Genomic DNA, 20,662 nt, shown 5'->3' with positions numbered 1-20,662 from the left:
CAGCTCATTTTCCCCCAGTTTGGTACTGTCTCTGTATGATGACTTTATCTTTTAGTTATTTCACAGAAAGCAACTCAAATACGTCTTGATTTTTTTTTTTTAATTTACTCTTATGGAGCAATTGCAAGGATAGTAGAGAGAACTTACATATACTCATTTCCCACTTTTTCCCAAAGGTAATATCTTGCATAACCATGGCCAATTATCAAACTAAGACATGTACTTTAGTATAATATCACTAACTAAATTACAGATCCGATTTAGATTTCTTCCATTTTCCCACCAATACCCTTTTTCTGTTGCAGTTTCCAATCCAGGACCCCACACTGCATTTGGTTGTCATGTTCCTTTAGGTGTATTCCAGTCATATCCTCAGTGTTACGGGTTAAATCGTGACCTAGACTCCCTCCACCTTCTCCAATTCATGTGTTGAAGTTCTAACCCCCAGTATCTCAGAAAGTGACTTAAAAGATAAACTCTTCATAAGTGAAGTCCCTCAGTCGTGTCCGACTCTTTGCGACCCCATGGACTGTAGCCTACCAGGGTCCTCTGTCCATGGGATTTTCCAGGCAAGAATACTGGAGTGGATTGCCATTCCCTTCTCCAGAGGATCTTCCAACCCAGGGATCAAACCAGGGTTTCTGGCATTGCTGGCAGATGCTTTACCATCTGAGCCACCAGGGAAGCCCAAACTCTTCATAGAGGTAATCAAATTAAAATGAGGTCATTAATGTGGGCTGTAACCCAATATGACTGTTATCTTCATAAAAAGAGGAAATTTGGATGGAGTTACTTGCAAAGAGGGACGATCATGTGAAGACACCAGGAGAAGACAGCTATCAACAAGCCAAAGAGAGGTGCCTGGGATAGATCTTTTCCTCACAGCTCTCCAGATAATTAAAAAGTCAATTAAGGCAGAAATTGTACAAAACGGGGTCTCAAAAGAGTCAGACACAAATGAACAGCAACTAACACTTTCACTTTCATATATACCTTAAATTTTTTCCCTTTGTTTTCCTTCCCTTTACCTAACTCAGGAAGCTGATCTTATTTTATAAACTTTTCATTTTTATTTGCTTTATTGTAATTATTTTTTCTTTTTACCTTTGATCCTTTCACCCATTTCTCCCACTACCAGCCACTCTATACCACTGGCAACCATAAGTCTATTATTTGTTCTTCTTTCTTCCTTTTTAAAGATTCTGCATATAAGAGAGATCATCTGGTATCTGTCTTTCTGTGTCTGATTTATTTCAGTTAGAATAATGCCCTTGAGAACCATCCATGTTGTAGCAAATGGGAAGATTTCACCTCTTTTTTTACGTGAATAATATTCCATTTGTGTGCGTGTGTGCGTACACGTATGTCACATTTTCTTTATCCATTCATTTATTGGTAGTTGTTTTCATATCTTGACTTTTGTAAATACTGCTGCAGTGAACATGGGAGTATATATATCTTTTTGTGATCATGTTTTCATTTTCTGGGTATTTAAATGTCCAGAAGTGGAATTGCTGGATCATATGTTGGTTATATTTTTAGCTTTTTGAGAAACTTCCATAATGTTGGCACCAATTTACATTCCCACCAACAGTGCACAAGGGTTACCTTTTCTTCACATCCTCTACAACACTTGCTATTTCTTGTCTTTTTGGTAGTCATCCTAACTGGTGGGAAGTGACATCTCATTGTGGTTTTGATTTATGTGGTTAATCATTTTTTTCTTTTTCTATTTTTTCCTGAATTTGACTGATAGCTAGGAGTTTCCCCCATTGTTAGTTTATAAAATAAATTCACCCATGTTTTCTTCTAGTAGACTTAAAGTAGTTCTTTTTTTCTAACAGTTTTATTGATGTGTAATTCACACACCATACAACCCACCCATTTAAAGTACAAAACTGAATTTTTTTTAGCATATTACATTGTTATTTTTAAAAATTAAAGTATATTTATAACACTGAATTAGCCATTTTAACCATTTTAAAATGCATAATTCAGCAACATTAACTACATTTACAATATTGTGTAATCATTACCACCATCTATCTCCAAAACTTATTCATCATCACAAAAAGAAACACTATAACTATTCAGCAGTAACATCCCATTCCTTCTTCTCCCAGCCCCTGGCCATCCCTAATCTAATTTCTTTCTCTAATTTTGCCTGTTCTAGGTATTTCATATAAGTAGAATCATGTAATATATGTCATTTTGTGACTGGCTTATTTCACTTCATATATTTTCAGTATTCATCCATGTTTTATGGCAAAATAATATTCCACTGTATGAATATACCGCATTTTGTTTATCCATTCATTTGTTGATAGATACTTGGGTTGTTTTCATCTTTTGGCTACTGTGAATAATGCTGCAATGAACACTGGTGAAGAGACATCTATTCAAATCCCTGCTTTCAATTCCTCTGGGTATATACCTAGGAGGAAAATTGCTGAGTTGTTCAGTAATTATGTGTTTTGATTTTTGAGGAATAGGTAAATTGTTTTCCACCATGGCTATAGCATTTAACATTCCCACAAGCAATATAAGAGAATTTCAATTTCTCCACACCTTTCCCAACACTTCTTGTTTTCTGTATTTTTTTTTCAAATAGCCATTCTAGTAGTGGTGAAGTGGTATCTCATTTTGGTTTTTATCTATATTTCTCTGATGAATAATAATGCTGAGGTTTTTTTTCTTGTGCTTATTGTACAACCTCTTTGCAGAAATATCTATTCGAGTTTCCTATCTGTTTTTAAATTAGGTTATTCGTCTTTTTATTACTGAGTTGTAGGAGTTCTTTGTATTAGATCCTTATCAGATATATAACTTGTAAATATTTTCTTTCATTCTGTAGGTTTGTTTTTCACTTTCTTAATAATGTTCTTTAATGCAAAAGGAACTCTGTTGAAGTCCAATTTATCCGTTTTCTTTTGTTGTTCATTTTGATGTCATAAAATCCATTGCCAAATCCAAGGATCTAAAGTTTTACTCCTATGTTTTCTTCTAGAAGTTTTATGCTCTCATGTTTTACAGTCAAATCTTTAATCCATTTTAGGGATGTTTACAGTGTAAGATAGGAGTTTAGTTTCTTTCTTTTGCATGTAGATATCCACTTTTTCCCTAGCACCATTTGTTGAAGAGATTTTTTTTTCCTCTTTTGAATGAACTTGGTACCCTAGTCAAAATTTGGTTGACCATGGATGTAAGAGTTTTTCTGAACTCTCAGTTCTATTCCATTGGTCTATATCTGTCCTTACGCCAGTAAGGAGATTGCTTTGATCACTGTACCTTTGTAGCAAGTTTTGAAACTGGGAGAGGTAAGTCCTCTAACTTTGTACTTCTTTTTCAAGATTGTTTGGAAATGTTGGGCCCCTTGTAACTCCATATGAATTTGAGGATTGACTTTTCCATTTCTGCAAAAAAAAAAAAAAATCATTGGAATTTTGATAGGGATTATACTGATCTGCAGGTTGCTTTGGGTCGTATTGACATCTTGAAAATGTTAAATCTTCTTATCCAGGAACATGGAATGCATTTCTACTTATTTTGGTCTTTCAAGATACTTCTTGATACCCCTTCGTAGAATACTAATTTAGGCAAAACCATCTAACTCCTTCCAAAGTTACCAAAGAACACATAGGCAAGAGTCCCAAATATTGAATGACTGCATTAAAGCACATTTCATGGCAATTCACAAAGCATCACTTTATTTTCATATAAATAATAGTCACCGATAAAGGGAAGAAACAAAATCATGACTATCGATATTTACTTAGGGAACCATTTTCACAGAACGCTGATGAAGGAACATAGTCTATGTATTCAGAGTGGCAGAGGACACAGGGACAAGCACACTAAATTGAAGGCATAAAAGCATATTCTCATAAGGACCAAGCAATCCTTGTTGTTGGAGGACCAAATGGAATCATCATTAATGTAAGTAGAATCAAAGTTCACGATCTGCAAGTCCTTCTTGAGGTATGCATGATTCAGCTTGTTTACAGTCCGGGCAAAAGCGTATTTCGAAGCACAACTATATGCTTCCAAACTGTACACTTTCTTGAAGTGCAGATCAAAGAATGGATTGTCCTAGAAGAAAAAGAGAGCCAAGGTTTTGTTTGTAGCTAGATTTCCTGGATTCTCTCATATTCTTTTGTATGCGTATTGATTGTAAGATATCAAACATATTTCAAAGACTCTAGAAATGAGCTTTCCAAAGCTACCTGGTTCAAACATATTGCTTAATAAAACATATGTTAGAATGTGTAGTTATCAAGTCTTTCTAGGGTAGTGAATTCGAGAGGTTGGAGGGGATGGAGAATAAACCCACTTAGCAGACTTCCACAGGAGAGAAAAGGAGAAACCTTTTCTCAACTAGCATGTTGGTCCTTTTTGCTATTTCAGTGGTAGAAGGGGGAAATACAGAATCAGCATTTGGCATACATGCATGCATATTCGCTAAGTCTCTAACTTTCCAGGTGGTGCTAGTGGTAAAGAGCCCACCTGTGAATTCAGGAGATGCAAGAGAAGTGATTCGATCCCTGGGTCAGGAAGATTCTCTGGAGCAGGAAATGGCAACCCACTCCAGTATTCTTGCCTGGAGAATCCCATGGACAGAGGAGCCTAGCAGGCTACAGTCCATAGGGTTGCACAGAGTCGGAAACAACTGGAGCGACTTAGCAGGAAGGCAGCAGGTAGGCAGGTCACCAACTTGCTGGCTTTGAAGTTAATAGCAAGGAATTACTTTTAAAGTTAATGACAAGGATCATTAAATCATTTGACTAAAACTGACAATTTGACACTGACTCATTGGATTGAGTTAGGCTCTGTACTTCTAGGGGAGATGTTTTGGGAAAAAGTAGGCATCAAATCTGATCTAGGTCTACATGGTAAAATAATAATAACTGCTGCCGCTGCTACTGCTGCTAAGTCCCGTCAGTCGTGTCTGACTCTGTGCGGCCCCATAGACGGCAGCTCACCAGGCTCCTCTGTCCCTGGGATTCTCCAGGCAAGAATATTGGAGTGGGTTGCCATTTCCTTTTCCAATGCATGAAAGTGAAAAGTGAAAGTGAAGTCACTTAGTCGTGTCCGACTCCTCCCGACACCATGGACTGTAGCCTACCAGGCTCCTCCATCCATGGGATTTTCCAGGCAAGAGTACTGGAGTGGGGTGCCATTTCCTTCTCCAAATAATAACTGCTACTGTCACTAATAGTAGTAACAACAATGCCTTGCATTTATAAAGAGCTTTTTCAATTTACAAAATGCTTTCAAATTTGTTATCTGCCTAACTTCTAACTCTCCTTGAGGGCAGAGTTTTTGAATCATTTATCTTTTGTGTTCCTGGTGCTTATCCATCTCAACAAACACGTGTTGAACTGAGCTGAAACTGAAGTGAAAGTGAAGTTGTCTCAGTCATGTCCGACTCTTTGGGACCCCATGGGCTATACATTTCATGGAATTCTCCAGGCCAGAATACAGGATTGGGTAGCCATTCCCTTCTCCAGGGTATCTTCCCAACCTGGGGATTGAACCCAGGTCTTGTGCATTGCAGGCGAATTCTTTACTAATTGAGCCACAAGGGAAAAAGAAGTGGAGGTGAACATTGTCCTAAATGATAAGGAGGCAGAGAGAGACAAAACCAAACAACAGTATTAATAATTTGTTACTGTATAGTGTGTAAGGTTTATAAACAACTTATATACTGCAATTTTTTAAAAAAATAGGGAGATTCTTGCAGCAGGCAGGAAAAAGAACAAGGGTTTTGTAGTTAGACCACTGTTTTGACACTGATATAACCATGGGCAAGATCCTTATCAGATTTGGCCTTCACTTTTAGATAGGGTTGCTATGAAGTTTACATGAGGTTAATCATATAAACTGTGACACTAGGATGGAGCTTAATGAGCTTAATGAATGATAGTTCCATTTCCCAGATCTGCTGCCAGAGATTACGATACTGGTGGTAATACCACCTTGCTTTGCACTATTGCAATTTTTAAAAAACAAAGAAATATTTAAAAAGTGTACAAGAGTAATATGATTTTAAGTGCATTTTCCCAACTCACACCATGCAAAATGTTTCCTAACTGTCATAATTGCCAGTTGAAAGATACTTGCGTAGAGAATCTCAGTGAAAGGAAATCACACCCATTCCATCACCAGATACTAATCACACTTATGTGGTTTTCTCACAGAACCATTTGCTCCTTGTCATGTAGAAAATATGCTTTATATTTTTGAAATACTTGGAGAGGATTAACTTTTTCCATTAGCCTAATGATTGAAGGCTAAGCAGGCATGAACATAGAATACACATCTGTCCATCCCTCCATCTTCTTCCCTGCTTCCTTCCTTCCTTCCTCTCTCCCTCTTCTTCTTTCTCTCTTTCTTTCTTTTGATAGAGCTAAAAGGGAATCTCATAGTTCATTCTGTAATCTCTTGTTTATAATAGATTATAATATAATGTACTGTAATTGTGAATGATAGTTTCCAGAGGGTTAAAGCCCAGGTCACACGTAGTTATTGGCAGAGCCAAGATGAGAACCAAGCTCTCAATCAGCCCAGCCCCATTTCTTGCTACATCATCCTCTCTCCTGTTGCACCACAACAGTCTCCACGTCCCCCATTATTTTTATTTCTGCAATATAAATTGGCTTCAGTTTCAATTCCATTCCATATTAAAGTTGACAACTTTCTGGCTTGAAATAGCTCTCTTTAAAACTGTATCACTGCTATTGAGAAAAATATAATAAATGCTGACTCCTGAGGATTCGATTACAAGAGGGAAGAGAAGTGGAAATTCCCAGAACAATTGAAATATTTTTACCTCATCCACAGGGAAGAAATATTTAAAAGAACTATACTTTGGATATTACAGATTTTCTTCTGACAGTTTAATATTTTAGGTCCTGAAGAGATGAGAAAATTAGAAATACTCAACTTCTCTTTTGTATCTATCTAGTTCACTATGAAAGATAATGATCTTCAAATGTGAAAGGGAAGAATCAACAACATAGAGATGAAACTAAATGCTAGAAAGGTGAGGATAAAGTAGAGCAGAGTTAGCTGCTTCCAGTGTATGAGTTGACAGGCTTGATTAATACATTCCTGGGCACTGACCAAGCTTGTAGAAAATAATTGTGACATCAGTAAATATTGAGAACTTACAACAAAAGAAAATGGTCCAAAAAAAAAAAAAAAAAGAAATGGGAATGGTTAATTTCTAAAACTGCATATTAATGAAGTTGACATTAATTTCTGATAAAATTCAATGCAACACAGAACTTTTGGCACATATATAAAAGTAGAAAGAAGATAATAATTTAAAAATTATAATAATCTTATTACACAGAGATAGTTATTGCTAAAGTACTGATTAGCTTCATATATGCATATACACAAATCTATATATTTTTGTGTTAAAATTTGAGGTTCAGCTTTCAAGTGTTTGATACTATGACAGATTAAATATGTGAAATAAGATAATACTATAGAAAAGTTTTGTATCAGATGACTTTTACAAAATGTATTAAATGATGAACAATTGTGTTCTGAGGTATTCTTTTGGAAACATGAGTTTTAATGGCCATGTAATGTTCCAGCATATTGACATGCCAAAAATATTTCCTAAAGTATTGAATGTTTAGGTAGAATGTCTTGCCAGAAAAAAATGTTATGTGATTACTTAGGAAAGAAATAATGAAATCCAGCATACTTTCACCAAGAAGTCCTGTCAAATATACCAAATTTTAAAAAACAGGATTCCTGGAAGATAACAGTAAATAACATATTGATTTCAGTAAAGATCTTAAGGGTAAAATTTAGATGTTCAGACTAGATAAGTGAGGCAGAATTAAGTGCTTGTGTCCATCTAACTTACCACTTATCATCAGAGCCTAGCAAGACCTAATATACCATAAATTCTCAGTGAATGAACAAATATAAAAATTTGTATAAATGGCAAACAACAAGTCCAAAGAAGATGAATTAATAGATTTGGAGGTAAAATCTACCTCCATCACTAAAGTATTTGACCTTGGGCAAGTCAGTTAGTCTCTTTATGTCTCATGTTCCTCATCTGTAAATTAGGAGTAATGCTAGAATCTAATTCATGGGTTGTGACTATTATATGAAATTATGTCTGGAAAGAGTTCTTTTGGTCCTTGTCATCTGATAACTGTTTACTAAGTGTGAGATGGTAGCATGTAGCAGTACTAGTAGTAATGGTAATAATAGTAGTAGTCATGATAACCTATCAGTTACCCAAAGGTATACTTAGGTCTGCCTGCTTCACCATTTTTATTATTGACTTGAATGAAGTGCTAAATGCTGTTCAAATTAAATTTGCACCATACTACAGTGAATGTTAATGAATCAAAATATTAGGAGATTTGATAGGTGGGAATAATAGACCAAACTAAGAGTATGGCATTGAATAGGATGAGGAATAAGTGAGCTTACATTCTAATTCATCCAACGATAACAGAAGCATTTGAGTCCCTAATATCTGTTAGACAGAAGGCTATAATAAAAGATGAAAAGTAAGGGTTGCAGGTTTTTATTCAGAGGGGAGACAGAGTAAGCCAACAACTGCAGTTTGTTGGATTATTTACATCCATAATGCAATGGGGTTGTAGGGCTGGGGGACATGAGTAGTACTTTACTTCAAGGAGAATCTAAGAATGGGGTGAGGGATGGAGGTGACTGGCATTCTAAGCCCCGAGAGTCAGTAGTTAAGTACTTTCACTGTATAAAGTTTTAGGGAGAATAACCAGAGATAAAGAAGCCAGATGATCAAGGGCCTTTATTTACATTTTATCCTAGGTACATAGAGGGTATGGCTGCTGCTGCTAAGTCGCTTCAGTCGTGTCTGACTCTGTGCGACCCCATAGATGGCAGCCCACCAGGCTCCCCCGTCCCTGGGATTCTCCAGGCAAGAACACTGGAGTGGGTTGCCATTTCCTTCTCCAATGCATGAAAGTGAAAAGTGAAAGTGAAGTCGCTCAGTCATGTCCAACTCTTAGCGACCCCATGGACGGATCAGGTTAAAAGGCAATTCATGCCCAAAAGATCTGAGGGCTCAGTTGAGTGTTTAATAGAAACAAGAATTCAGATCAAAGGAATTATAAACAGGTCACACTAACTCCAAAGTATTGTATTTAATTCTGGAGAAACAAGCATTTCAGAGGAGAGAAAATAGCATAGTGGAAGGTGTTGTAGCAATGTCATTGCATAAAATAACAACAGTGCTATTCCCTCTTAGTGTTTGTATGGTCCTGTCATATTATCTTATTTAATTTTCATATGAACATCATTTAAAGAATGAATGGTTACATTTAACCCAGAAAAGAGAAAACTTGAGGGAACCTTATAGTTGTCTTCAAATATTGAAAAGGCTGCTATGTGAAAGCAGGGTTTGGTTTGTTCTGGTTGCACCAAATGGAAAAACTAGAACTGATGGGTAGATGTCATAGTGAAGCAGATTTGGTTTAGATATAAGTAGGAGGGGCTTCTTCCCTGGTGGTCCACTGGCTAAGACTCCATCCTCCCAACACAGGGGGCCTGGGTTCCATCCCTGGTTAGGGAGCTAGATCCCACATGCTGCAACTAAGACCTGGCACAGCCACATAAATATAAACAAATAATGAAACATAAGTAGGACATGTAAAGATAAAGGATGGCAATTCAGAAATAGAATGGACTTCTTCATGTGGTAATGAGTTTTCCATCAGCAGACTTTAAGGAGAAACTGGGAGAACCACTTTCAAGTGGTCACACGAGAGATTACACACTCTATACTTTCAACACCGAGGCTGTAGGATTTCCTAGAGTTATCAGTCCTTCTGGAGGACCAACTGGCTAACTGGCAGTAAAATCTGAAGAAGGTGAGGAAAGGAATTCCCACAACTTGTGGAGGAAGTTGGGATGGGGAGAGAGTGGTGTGAAAGTGTCAGATATTTAAAGTTTCAAAACAGACAGAAGATTTTGTTTTACCTATTAGGAAGCACTTGGGAAAGACGCTTTTAAATCTAATAGACAAAATTCAAGTTTAAACTCATAGAAACAGAAAAAACAAACCAGTAGATCATCCCAGTAGATTAAACCGTACTACTTAAGAACAATATGTCATCTTAACACTCAGTATATGGCAAAAATGTATGAAGTGGGATATTAACCATTAAGATCTCCAGCATACTGATTCCATAGCTCCCTTACAAAACATAACACTTACTGTATCTGCTTCTTTTCCATCGATCATCTGCAGATCATTCAAAGACCACTTTTTGGTGACTTCATATTTTTCATCTAAACCTATTCTGTAGTGTTTCACCATAATTATTTTTACTTCTTCATTTTTGGTCACTGTAGGACAGAAAAAGACTTCGTTTACATAGACTCTTGCAAGGTAATAAATTATTCACCAAGTCATAGTTTTCTGTATTTATGTATCTCCTTTTCATATAATGAACCTGAACATACATTATATCTGCACCCTAATTGTAAACTCTGAGGTATCTGAAGCTTCATGAATGTTCCCTCAGATTTGCTCACTGTTCTTCTATCAGTGTGTTAACTTTATTTTTGCTATAGTTGTGGTCACATACAGCTGCGGTAATGTCTGCCAGATAGAACACCGAGCTCTATGCTTTCAGCTCTGAGCTTTGTGGTGGAGGATGGAGTTCAACTCAGGGCAGGAAATAAGAGGCTTAGCGTGAGCATACAGTCAGTGCCAAAGTGTTTACCAGAACAAGTTGGAATTTTAATTTATGACAATATAAGAAAATGAGGTCAGGAAAGTAAATCATTCTGCTCACCCAGCAACCAACTGTGGAAGAGAGAGCATGCAAATAATATCATGCACGCTTTCTTTTAAAGTTGCTCTGAGATTTTGGATATAGGACAGCTTGCAACACAGCTTTTACTAACCTATTTGGTATTGTTTGAAGTTTTTAATCTTCTCCAGAGTATATCTAAACTTCTAGTGCTTAAAATGCACCAGTGAGACAAAAACTTTACTACTATACTTTGAGGGGTGTGGGGAAAAGCATTGCTTATTTTATGTGACGACATAAGGGAAATAATTTTCTGGCCTTAAAATCATTGAGTTTGGTCTCATACGAACACACCAGAAGAATCAGCACTTGATGTTAGAACTCTTGAATTGAAAGTTCTCAATGAATTATCAAGGGAGTATTTCCTAGATATCCACAATTTGCTGGATAGAACTGTTACGATTGCCAGTGGGGGTAAATGATTGCCTGCCCTCTGGTAACTTCTGGTTTTGTTGAAGAGAAAAGGCTAACAGACATGTCATATAAAATATGTATTATGAAGGTACACAATTATATCATAGAGGAGTGGCAGTGGGAATTGAATATCTTAAGCTTTCAAGATGGTTGATGTCACTTGGAGTGTTGCAGGCTGGTTCTGTCTCCTCAGAATGAGACTGGAATTTGTCTTTGAGGGAGACTGTCTTTTGGTTCTAGAAATATCACTTTGGCATGGCTTCCTAGTTAAGATGAAAACAATGTATTACAATGTAGTCACAGTAATAGATCAGCAATTTGGAACAGACTATATGCTCAACAGGAGCTCTTAGAAGAAAGAGGATTGGAAAAGTTAAGGAAAGAATCATGGAAGAAATAGAGTTGGAGATAGAGCTTTTAAATTAGTCCAGTTTCAGAAAGGCAGGGATGATGCTGAAGGCATTTCCAGGTGAAGGACAGTATGACAAACTGAGAGGACAATTGACCCTGAGCTTCACCAGGTAGGATTAGAGACAGTGGATTGTATAGACTGATTGGTGTTAGGACGTGATGCAGGTTAAGGTTAACCAGGTTGTGAAAAAGTTTTGAAAAGTGACAGAAACCACTGTGGACTTGTGTGTTGAGCCCTCCCTCTGGTGGGAAGGATGGGAGTCTGGCCTGGACCCTGGGGGCTATATAGAGTTGGGGCTGGTGATGAGATTAGTTATCACTTCTTACACTGTGGTCTGAGCATGTTACTTAATCATAGAGAGATTAAATCTCAGCTGTCTCATGTTGTAAAGTGGACATCAGAGTGATACAAACTCATGGGGTGTAAAGATTAAAGTATGTAAATGGTGTAGGATAGTGCATAGTTTATAGTAATTGTTTTTGTCTTTGTTTTATGAGGTTGTTGGAAGACGTGAGCAGTAAAAATAGAAGTAGCAAATCTAAATAAGATTTTAAATGAGGCAGTGACAACACTTGATGGAAATAACACTGGATGGAAACCAAAACACAAAAGTATGGAGGGTGGACTGGTTGGGCAGAATAGTGAGTTTAGTTTTTGACATACAGGTGAGATCCATAAAGTTTCTGGAAGGAGAATGAGATAGAGATAGTTAGGAATGGAGATATGGACTTACGACTTTTCTGTGTAGACAGTTTTCCAAGACTAGGTTTATAGGGAAAAAAGCAGAGGGAAAAGATGAGATGGAGCAGAGGAAAAAAAAAAAAAAAAAAGGTGCCAGCAGAGAGGTCTAAGAAGGAGCCATCATAAAAGAGACAACCCCAACAGTGTGATGTCACAGAAATGAAAAGGGCAGAGAATTTCAAAGATTTGGAGACAATCCCGTGAAGTCACTTTGTTGGGTAAAAAGCAGAGTTCAGTCCTGCCACTCAGTCTGACTTGGGGAAGATCATTGATTTCCTCCCTGAGGGCAATTCCTCTATAACAGGGAGTGTAGAAGACAGCTTGCAGAAGCCTCCTTCATGGACTGGCTAACACTGAATGCCTACTGTGTACCAGTTTCTATGTTATGTAGGGTTCAGAACAAGAAATAGGAAGAGAATAAAGACTATGATTTAGAGCACGTATTCCAAAAGTTTGGAAGAGGAGGGACTGCATATTTTGAGGACAAAGGAATGATTGAGGGGCATGTCCTGAGGGGACCTAGAGTGGAAGGTTTTAAGTGAAAGGTTTTAATCCTGGGTAAGAGAAGCAATGGCACTCAACTCCAGTACTCCTTGCCTGGAAAATCCCATGGATGGAGGAGCTTGGAAGGCTGCAGTCCATGGGGTCACTGAGGGTCGGACACGACTGAGCCTGTTCACTTTCACTTTTCACTTTCATGCATTGGAGAAGGAACACTCCAGTGTTCTTGCCTGGAGAATCCCAGAGATGGGTGAGCCTGGTGGGCTGCCGTCTATGGGGTTGCACAGAGTCGGACACGACTGAAGCGACTTAGCAGCAGCAGCAAGAAAACTGACTCAGAGTCTGTGATTCTCCTGAAATTGTATGCAAAACTTGGTGGATTTCTGCTCGTGTATACTTTTCCAGCCCTAAAAAGATCTACTTCCACCAGTCTAGATGTTTGCTTTGGGAAGAGGAAAGGAAGAGAGAAGAAAAGAAGCCATTTGGTTGGTGAGTTGACGTGGAAGCACAGAAGCCTCTGTCATACTTGCTAAGGATAAGCTTTCAGAGGCGGTTGCTTCCACTAGAAGGCGGTTGTCTGTCCAGACAAAGGCTCTACCTCAGAATCAAATAATGACACTCTTGTTCTGACTAGCTGTCTCACTGGCTACTTAGGAAGTGGGAAAGGATGGGGATGGGGAGAAATAACTGGATACTGTATAAAATGTCATCTGAAGCAAATTCATGGTCTCATTGACCCGTTAGGATAACCAGCTCATTAAGTGCAGACCCACTGGGTTTTTCCATTAATTTGATATCTGAGTTCCCCTTTTGTACAAAGTCCTGGGCTAGGAATTGAAAAAATGTATTCCTCTGTGGCACCATTCATGTTCCCACTGAGATTACAGAGTGTGGGGCTTCAGAAAGAAAACGCATGGCTACAGTCCTGTGAACGAGGAATGAACAGGTCTTATAGGACCAAGGGGAAGGGGTATCTGCATCCCACTGGAGGTCTGAGAGAGCTTCTTGACAGGTTTTCTGAGTTGCAAAGGGCCGCGGGAGTCAGCAGAATGAATAAAGGGGTACAGGGAGTGCTGAAACAGCGTGTGCACAAAAGCATAAGATCCTTGAATCTTCTAGTCCTCACAGGCATTTACCGCTGTTGGCATGACGTGTAGGGGGACTAGGTGATAGGAAACGGGGAAGGCAGGACCTGGTTCCTGAATGGTCTAGAATGCTAGGCTAAGGAGTTCAAATATCATCCTGAAAGTTATATATGTCGGGAGATTTACAGAGGGTTGTGTTCTCACTGAAGGACTTTAAGTAAACAGTCAAGCTAAACTTTATATTTTAGAAAGTTTTCTTCAGCAGTTCTATAAAGCAGGGGTCCCCAACCCCTGGGATCTAATGCCTGATGATGTGAGGTTGGATCTGATGTCATAATAAGAAATAACATGCACAATAAATATAATGTGCTTGAATCATCCCTAAACCATCCCTCTTTTGCTCTGGTCCATGGAAAAATTGTCTTCCACAAAATGATTCCTGGTGGCAAAAAGGTTGGGGACCGCTGCAAAGATGGGTCTAAGGGAGGGAGTGAAGAAAGAGATAAGAAGGTAGGATCTACTAGTTATCAAGTTTTCTTACATTAGTGATCACTATCCCACTAACTACAAACTAAGAAAACAGCAATCATGCTTTAAAATTTAACTTTTTGATACAATGATGCAGCACAGTGACAGTATATCCTCCTTGATTTGGCAAAACAATCTCCTCTGTAGTCAAGGAGGTTCCAAGAATTGTCTTTAGCCAAGAGTTGAAGAAGTCTGCTCAGGCTGGAGTGGACCCAACCCCTCATCTCCATGCTTGGGCTCTGCTGCCAGCTAAAATTAAGTGGCCATATCCACATTAATGCAGTGGCAAAGTGGCAACTTATCACATGGTCTTAAAACAGAAATGTGTTTGTGTAGTTAGAATGTTGCACGGTTGGTTTTAGTGACATCAGATATATTACTGTGCAATTATGATTTGGTGATATCTATAGACCCAGGTAATTTCAGAATGATCCTACTCCAATATTATTATTTTAGTTAGCATTTTCAGAATAACCATCTTAACTTCATGCCAACCATTGATTTTCACTTTTAATTTTGTAATAAACATTGTTGTTAATAATTGCCTCTATTATCATAGTAAAATAGTCACTCATGGTAAAAGTGTCATTCAGGAGGCTAAGTGGAAAGAAATTGGCCAATGATCCAATATAATTTGGCAGATAAGAGGAAAAAAAAGTAGCTTGTAAGTAAGCTGCACAGAAATATTTTAAACACATTAACTACCATCATTTCATAATCCTAGAGTTATATGACTGCTTTCATCATTGAAATTAAGTAATAGGAGGAAATTACCATGAGATATTAAAAACAAGAAGCCTCACTGAAAATGTTTTAATGTATTAGTTATGTCTTGGGATTGTTGAGAATGTTATTATTGATTTAATCAAAAGGTAGCTTTCAAATAAATTATCTAGAAATATTTTAATCAGATTGATTTGGGGGCAATAACTGGGTAGTACAGATTTAATGTTTGTTCCCTCTAATTCCTGTGTTGAAATCTAACCCTCAAGTCAAGTCTATGGTATTAGGAGGTGGGGTCTTTGGAAGGTGTTATTAGGATTAATACCCTTATGAAAAGACCCCAGAGAGCTCTCTTGCCTTTCCTGCCCTACAAGGTCACAGGGAGAAAACAGTGGTCTCTGAGGACAAAGGTCCTCACCAGACACTGAATCTGCAAGCACCATGTTCTTGGATTTCCCAGCCTCCAGGAATATGAGAAATTAATGTTTGTGCTTCATAAAACACCTAGTCTCTAGTATTTTGTTTATTTTTCCTGTTAACATTCTTATTTGACACTCTTATTGTTAATATTATAAATGATTTGACAAAATTATTCAATTCTCTGATGCACAGAGAAGTTCTTTTTTGGCATCAAAATATAGCATGTATGGAGAATTTATGCATACTATTTCCATAATTCTAACAAATGCTGTTTACTTTCAAATTAATTATCTATGGAGAATATTTTTCAAAATATATGTGAATACTTAAAAAATAATCTGTATTGCAATATGTATATAATTTATTTATAAACTATATAACATAAATATACATCTATGCATTCACTGTATATTTTATTTTAATTGTAAATATTTATTTACAGTATATACTATATTTCTACATCTTGGCATATGTTTACACAATACATTATTTTCTATATATTTTAACAATATAACCCTAGCTTTTATTTATTTGGAATATAATTTATCAAGTTTGCTTTTTTCCTAGTTAGGATTTAAGAAGAGAGCATCAGCTCTGCTCCGTGCTCTGTGAGGACCTAGAGGGGTGGAATAGGGGGGTGGGAGGGAGGTTCACCAGGGAGGGGATACATGTATACTTATGGCCGATTCACATTGTTGTACAGCAGAAACCAACACAACATTGTAAAGTAATTACCCTCTAATTAAAAATAAATTTTTAAAAAAGAGAGAACACTGTGTGCAAATGTTGTTGTTTAATTGTTAAGTTGTATCCAATTCTTTTGCAACCCTGTGAAATGCAGCCTGCCAGTCTTGCCTGTCCATGGATTTTCCCAAGAATACTGGAGTGAGTTGCCATTTCCTTCTTCAGGGGATCTTCCCAACCCAGGGATCGAACCCATCTTCTATACTGGCAGGTGGGTTCTATACCACTGAGCCACCAGGAAAGTCCATGTGCAGATGTAGGTGTTATCGAATATTAACTGAATATTAGATTGAATAAGTAATGGTGTTGCCCTCTATTTCATAGCTGGCAGGTGGGCAAAGTTCAGTCATTTAACTCCAGCTTGGTCTGACTCCTAGCATTCCAATGTCTATCCCTCCATGCAATGCTACTTCCCGTCCAATTATGGCTAATGCTTTCTATGCAATTTCAAGTCTTTCAGAATTTCCTTAACTCATTTGCATTCTCATCATTGCACAAGTAACCTGTCTCTTTTTGTTCCCACACATGATAGAGCCCCTCCCTCCTTCACAAGAAAATGCTGCTTTTAACTCCAAGGATAATGACATTCTGGGTTAGGTGAAGCCAATTCCAAGGGAAAATGACTGGGTAAACCCTGAGGTGCCATGAAATTCCCAAGGTAAGTACTAGCAAACTACAGAGAGGGAGAGGAATTTGTAATGTTTGTTTTTTGACCTTGATGAAGTAAAGTATCCAGGTAACAGTAAATTGCAATCACCTGGTTGGGAGACCCCTGCAAAAGACAGACTCAGATCAGATAAACAGAAAGTGTAACTTATTTAAATATACCTTCTTTAATCTGAGAAATGTATAATGGGATTTAACTACCCTAACTCTTGGCTCTCAAAAGTTTAGAACTGCTGGATTAGAAGCTATAAAGGGGAAATCATAACTATGTGTCTCTCTACTCCCAGAAGGTGGCCAACTTTCAAAATCTGGAGTTATCTGCCTCCACAATTGAGATATGGCCTATTTGATTCCTCTCAATGGAGTTATTTTCTGAGTAAAGCACAGCCAAGGGTTTAGAAGTAGCAAGCATCGCTCTGACTTTATTTTAAATTACTGTTCTGTCTAAATGCATTTGAGATGATCGTAAAGAGATGCTACATTTGGAAAAGTGCTCTCAAATTGATGGACGTGATACAGAGGAGAGTCATGAAACTGGTAAGTGAAAATTAATTTTAATGTTAACGTTTACCAGGAATATCACAGTACCATCTCCTCTTCACCTCTGAGACAATCTTGTTTTTCCCTTACTTCTTACATAAGAGAATCATTGAATTTTACTAATGAAAGTGATCACTTACTTTATTTGATCATTTATCAGGTGAAAACTTTGACCCCTAAAGAGGTTTCCTTTGCACATGTTAACAATGCCAACACCTTTTAACCAATCTTAATTAAAAGGATTCATGTTATTTATGAAAAAAAGACAGCAGGTGACCCCAGCCGACAGTGTCTCTCAGAACTTGAGAATATTGGGGAGAAAAATTACATCCATTTCCAAAAATTTAATTCTAGGAGTGTTTTTTTCCTCATGCCAGATAGAACAAGTTTAGTTAATTATATTGTTGGAGGGGGGCATTAAGATACATCTAGTAAATTAGATTTATATCATTTCTGGTAAATACATAAACATTATTATGATTGCTTTATTTTCACAGGATTTAAAACAATGTGTATATACTATAATGTTACATGATGAGTAATTAGCTTTATAAAGAATTTCAATAGGAATAAAATTAACTATTAAATTTTAATGTTGGAATAAGCATTTTCTCTAATACACTAAGTCAAAGTATTTTAAGATAGAGTGATCTGATGGTTTGAATATAATGCAGTTTCTAAAATTTTTTCATTTGATCATTTTCCATAATTTGACTTTTTCCTGGACTGAGGAAGTTTTGCACCTAGCTGATATGCCAAGCCTCACACATTTTATTTGGCAAAATATCCTAGGTAAAGCATAAGATAAATCTTATTATTCTTATTATTAAGTAAATATTAGTATACCTGTTAGAAATGATAGGATTTTAAAGCGTTCTTAGCACTTTCTTTAAAGATGTTCTACTTCTCTTACAGTACTCTCTCTTGACAACTTTCGCAAGTTCTTTTAAGCAACGTATCAGGAAGTGAAGTATAATAGACTTTCTGAAAATGTTGAACAGTGTGCCTTAAAAAGCAAAGTGTGCAATGAAAGTTAGATTTTCTAACCTGTTTCCGTAAGCCCCTGAAAACTATTAAAAATCATGGATTAGAAAAAGAAAATGCTGTGTATTAAATTCAATAGTGGCACAAACATTTTTGTCTAAGTTCAGCACAATAATTGCAGGTTAGGTAAATCATATATAAGTGAAAAAACTTATACCTACCTTTGAACAATTTTCATGAATGTTTAAAACATGAGGACAAATATTTTAGTTGAATAGTTTAGAGAATATTTCCTTTAAGTTCCATCTTCATGAACTAATTTCTACCATTAAAATACTGTTTCTGTGAGCATACTGTGAGAAAGAATTTTTAAAAGATCATTTCTCTTTTCAAAATAAGCCACCAGGAAGTCTAAATAAACCTCAGAAGAAAATCTTAGGTCTTTTTTTTTTTTTCTGTCCCAGCATGAAAAGAGAGAACGCTAGTTTCCAGACTGGTTGGAAATAGAGCTGTATAACTCAGTTATCCAATATGTTTAAAAATATACAGAGAGCTTTCTGTTGATTTTTTTAAAATGAGCTCATACACAAATAAAACAGTTTGCCATGCAAGTGAGTTGAATAAAAGATTGGAGAGTAATCAGATCAGAAAAAGCACATATCCAGTTTCATTTCTGAACGATTAACCAAAATACTAACACAATACATTTTGCTTTCCATTTTAGCACTTACAAAAATGCTGTAAAATCCAAATTCTTTATCTTGGCATAGTTAAATTCTATCACAAGAAGATACATGTGCTGTTACTGGGTAGAAAAGTAAACACCCTCAATTCCCCTCTATCACCTAAGCCTCTCAGGGTTATTTACATTTTGAAATGATAACAGAAAGAACAGATTACCTGACACACAGAGGTAATACCTGTCCTGGACCGAGAACTCTATTTCAATAAACTCGTACAGATTCTGTGAGAGTGGCTTAAACAGTTTCTTCTCCAAGTCCTCCTTTACCAATGATGACATTTCCTCCAGCTCCACTTGGCCTGAGGTCTTGGCTCCAGCTCACTCTCTTTCCTCCTTCTGCTCCCTAGATTTCTTATTTTGGTTTGCAGCTCCTCGGTGAGTCCTGCCCACCTCCCAACCCTCACTCTCAACTTCTCGCTCCTGGCCAGACCCAGGCTCTTGAGAGCACTCAGCGCGGTCAGACCCCTCACTGCGGTATCTGCCCAGTGGCAAGCAGCGGCAGCAGCGGCAGCCAAAATACAGCAGCCGCACCAGCCCCACCGTCACTCTCCAGCATCCAGGCTCAAGGAGGCTGCTCTCTGGAGCTCTCCTGTGGTTTGTTGATGGGGAACATATTTATGAACACCAGCAGATACACTTGTGGAGTCCCCTGGTCTCCCTAGCCTAGTAACCCTTTTCCCCTTTCAGATGGCTCTGCAGGGGAAGACCACTCCTTCAGCGTGATTCCATTATATAAATCAGCTGTCTGGCTCTATTGATTGGGATCATCTTCCATTAAGAAATTTGCTATCATTCGTGAGAGAAAAAGCCTCTGTGCTTGCTGCTGACACTTCCAACAAGTCTTTTTCCCTCCTCTCTTTCCCCTTTTGCAATTCTTCTAGACCTTTGTTTCAGGAGAGTCACCATCAATTCCTGGGTCCAAATTATTTTTAAAATGGGCTCCCTGTAACGTTATTCATTTCATTACTCCCAAAGAATTCCCTAGGTGCCTACTGGGGCAAAACATGGTATCTGTTTCTTGGGAGGCTGAATTTCCTATCCTTGAGAAGCTTGTAATTTAATAAGAGACAGGCACACCAAATAATTGTAAATATGTAAAAGTGATAAATGGCACAAGAGGAAAATGAATATAGAGAAGATATTTCTACCTGGAGAATATCAGAGAGTGCTGTGGGTAGAAGATCTGGAGAGGGAAGTATTTAAATAGAGGAACATATTCTGTGGAAAGAATGTTGTGAAGCTGTGTCCATGTAGATATAACCCAGTGGGTACACAGGGAGATGAATTACTCAGAAGAAAAGACTTCCTTGCCTATAAGACTCACAGA

At 37.5% G+C, this 20,662-nt stretch overlaps 1 protein-coding gene across 1 annotated transcript; it reads right to left on the bottom strand.

Annotated features, from left to right (window-relative positions):
- Positions 1-3,710: 3,710 nt before the first annotated feature.
- Positions 3,711-19,748, bottom strand: EXOC1L (exocyst complex component 1 like). Its single transcript, XM_027971398.3, has 3 exons — positions 19,494-19,748; positions 10,235-10,365; positions 3,711-4,089 (listed from the first exon to the last, which is right to left on the bottom strand). The coding sequence occupies exons 1-3, from the start codon at positions 19,612-19,614 to the stop codon at positions 3,823-3,825; spliced, it is 519 nt and encodes a 172-aa protein (XP_027827199.1). The 5' UTR covers positions 19,615-19,748; the 3' UTR covers positions 3,711-3,822.
- Positions 19,749-20,662: the final 914 nt, after the last annotated feature.

Source organism: Ovis aries, chromosome 6 (assembly GCF_016772045.2).
Source record: "Ovis aries strain OAR_USU_Benz2616 breed Rambouillet chromosome 6, ARS-UI_Ramb_v3.0, whole genome shotgun sequence".
Lineage (NCBI taxonomy): Eukaryota > Metazoa > Chordata > Mammalia > Artiodactyla > Bovidae > Ovis > Ovis aries.
This window is presented reverse-complemented; position numbering and strand designations above follow the sequence as displayed.